At 43.6% G+C, this 3,059-nt stretch overlaps 2 protein-coding genes across 2 annotated transcripts in view; one reads left to right on the forward strand and one right to left on the reverse strand.

Moving 5' to 3' along the window:
• Positions 1 to 721, reverse strand: part of T265_01227 (hypothetical protein) — a gene marked incomplete at both ends in the record, with an annotated part of 5,904 nt that extends 5,183 nt beyond the window's left edge. Inside the window, 2 exons of the mRNA XM_009165212.1 lie at positions 86 to 298; positions 689 to 721. Of these exons, the coding sequence (XP_009163476.1) occupies positions 86 to 298; positions 689 to 721 (246 nt within the window). The remainder of the gene's footprint in view (positions 1 to 85; positions 299 to 688) is intronic.
• Positions 1 to 874, forward strand: part of T265_01226 (hypothetical protein) — a gene marked incomplete at both ends in the record, with an annotated part of 6,225 nt that extends 5,351 nt beyond the window's left edge. The window contains 2 exons of the mRNA XM_009165211.1: positions 495 to 726; positions 765 to 874. Of these exons, the coding sequence (XP_009163475.1) occupies positions 495 to 726; positions 765 to 874 (342 nt within the window). The remainder of the gene's footprint in view (positions 1 to 494; positions 727 to 764) is intronic.
• Between the last annotated feature and the right edge of the window lie 2,185 nt (positions 875 to 3,059).

Raw genomic sequence — 3,059 nt, forward strand, 5'->3', positions numbered from 1 at the left:
TCCAGATTGCCTGAGTGAATGTCTGGAGGTGTAGGCACCTCGGAATGATTGTGTTAAGCTAGCACTAAGTCCCTCCCCCATCCACCATTCTTTTCTTTACAATAAGGCTTTCAAATAAGTCATGGCTGTACGGCAGTGAAGCATCGGTGTTGAGCACTGATGTCATGCTGTCGTTGATGATGATGATTTCCGATTTTTGTTGGCTTACACTTTGGCCACTTTGAGGTCTATGGTCAATGCTGTGGCGTGATTGGTCGTACCAGTATGTTTCGCGTAAGAAGTGAGGAAGGCCGATAAGCTTGCCTATCGTAGAATTTTCCCTTTACTTTTTCAACGTCCTTCATTTTCTACAAAATATACGTGGCCTGTTTATCTTCTTCAGGCTATCCTACGTTAGCTGTTTTGAATGTTGTCCTCACTGGACCTGCTTTGCGCAGTGCATCGTCGTGGACAGCTCACCTGATAGCCCACATTTCCTTTGTTCTCTAATGGAGAGACTGATGGAAACGGGTGAACCGAGTGGTTGGGTGCGACAGTTACCCCCAGCAGCCATGAAAGAACCCCTGGGTGCCAAAAATGGCAATATGTGTCCGTATTCGAGTACGGACGAATCCGAAATTCTGCATCGTAACATTTTCCCACTCCAGAGTCAGCGTCTGCCTAGAGACTCTCTCAAATTCATCCTTACCGTATGGTATTCTCCCGAAACCAGTTCCGCCATTGCTGGTGAGTTTCTTTCGGTCCTCTGAAATATTTTGGTTTAGAATCTATTTCCACATGTTGCACTGAAGTTCAGTTGAAGAAGTTAATCACGGGTTCACCGAGGGACGTTTTGCGTTTGGCGGAGAAGTATTTCGAAGAACTTGATATTTAACCCAGGGTCTTTCATTCCTGTTCCGCCTTCAACTTCGAGATTGAATGATTCGCGCGTTCCTGCTGTACATATTACCTATTTTCCTACTTGTTGGTAGGACTTTTTGGCTCTTGTTTCCCGATTGAGCAGTAGCGCCTTTCAGGTTTGTTTAAACTTGTTCCATCCCTCCTTGCTCTCCATATTTTAATTTGAAATGTCATAAGCCCATGTGAATGCCATGTCACTACTAAGGTGAACTTAATTTTTGCGTTTTTTTCCCAAGACACCGGTAGGCATAAAGTCTGTGTCGGTCTCACTTAACATGACTGATAAACGTTTTCAACCGGGGAACTGAAAGATTTGTTTGCTTCCACCTCGTCTCCGACCGCATATCTTGGTTCATTGAAGAAAAAACTGCTGGTGTGGAGTTGTGGATTGGGACGCATTTTTCTGTTTTTAGTCCATGTTCGATCGAATCCCAAGCCCAATTCGGCGTTTGTGAGAATTGTTGGGAAATTAGACGACGTCCAACTATTCACACTGCTCAAATTGCCCATACTTCAACAGCTGGTTACCCTGAGAACCGGCTGAAAAGAACAACTTGTAATTTAGGAGCGTCTGTGGGCTTTTTCGCTCCTCCTTTCGGTTGAAATGTCGATACTGCGTCCAGAATACGTGATCTATCCGTGACTGCGAAATATGGGTAGCCCTTTAGATGTTTATTTGTTCATCAAGCTTGGCAATCGGTCCGCAAACGCTTCGTCCCCAGTCTAGCAGGCGTCGGTGATCCGTTTCAACTCGTTTTTGTGTTAATGGTTCTTAGCCTTGAATGCGAGGAAGGTCAAATGAGAATGCGAGCTGCCTGCCTTCGAGTGTTCATTGTGGCTATTTTTGTGAATACACTATGAGAACATATATGAAAACACAGTTCACAGATGACTGGCTCGCTGAAATTCGCCGTAATAATGTTATGTTGGATATTCGTGAAAGATTCTAATAAAATTTCATTCTGTGCATTAAGTCCGGTGTGGCTCTCACACGGTCACTCGTGCTCTTCCATTTTTTTTCATTCCACCAGTCATCCCGGCAGTGGAATCTCACGGGTTGCTCATTCGTTAAGAAGTAGGGTCAACCGGATTTCACAGGTGAAGCGTTGCTTGTTTCTTTCCAGTGGACTTGTACATTGCTGACTGTCAGCATTCAAGTAACAAAAATCGGAACGCAATGCACACTACTACACTGGAGACCATCGGCAGGGCGAAAGAACGAAGTGCTGAAACGGACTAGAAGAAATAATAACTTATGTGTAGGAAAGCGGATCCCTCTCTCGGTTTTTTTTTGCAATGTGGGCGAAAATGAGAAGATTAGCAAACCGACTGAAGGTAAAGAGAACAAAGCCTACCTAGCATAATTCATCTGTCAGTGGAAGTAAAATTAGATAAGAAAATGTGGAAGACGCATCTGACAGTGGTAGCTCACCTTATGCTGTGCTCTCAAGAAAGCAAGGAGCCAACAAGTGAGGAATGAACTAAGTATGACCGTGGCGTAAGTATGTGAATATCTGGTCCATTGGAATCATCAGTAGCTGTGCTTCTCTAATCTTTTCATGATGTGTATACAGTATACAAGATTGACTATCTCCGAAAGGTGGGTGAAGAACTTATTGAAGTAGAACGAGTAGCATGACCTTCAGGGAGGACGAAAGTAACACAATTAGGACCTTCATCGGATATCGTTATCTTAGTCGAATTCCTAGTGGCCATAAAATTCACAGCCCGTAGATTCCTCGCAATCATTCAGGTCTCCACAAGCTTCTATCTAACATAACTGGTCGTTCAAAAAAGCGAATTTTGGAGGTTAGGGTCACCCGCCGTTGACAGGAACATAATATTCAAAGCTAGAGATGATCTTCACTGATCATGTGGTTCGTAGTCGATGTCCGAACGATAAAATATTTCAAAGATTTAATAGAAAGTGGGTAGAGCACATTGTTTTACGCAATGTGGAAGGTATTCAGGTATTCAATATGTGGAATACCAGACTGAATCTAATTGTTCGTCTGCATACATGAGCACGTGATGATGAGGTACTGCTTCTCTTCACAGTTTGTTTGGTTCGCTAATATGCTGCTTTAGTATCTAATGAGTCCGATGGCTGCAGTTCTGGGTTGTCCTTACCGTGGTAGCCAGTATGGTATGCAGTGTAA

Source organism: Opisthorchis viverrini (assembly GCF_000715545.1).
Source record: "Opisthorchis viverrini unplaced genomic scaffold opera_v5_13, whole genome shotgun sequence".
In the NCBI taxonomy this organism is placed as follows: Eukaryota; Metazoa; Platyhelminthes; class Trematoda; order Opisthorchiida; family Opisthorchiidae; genus Opisthorchis; species Opisthorchis viverrini.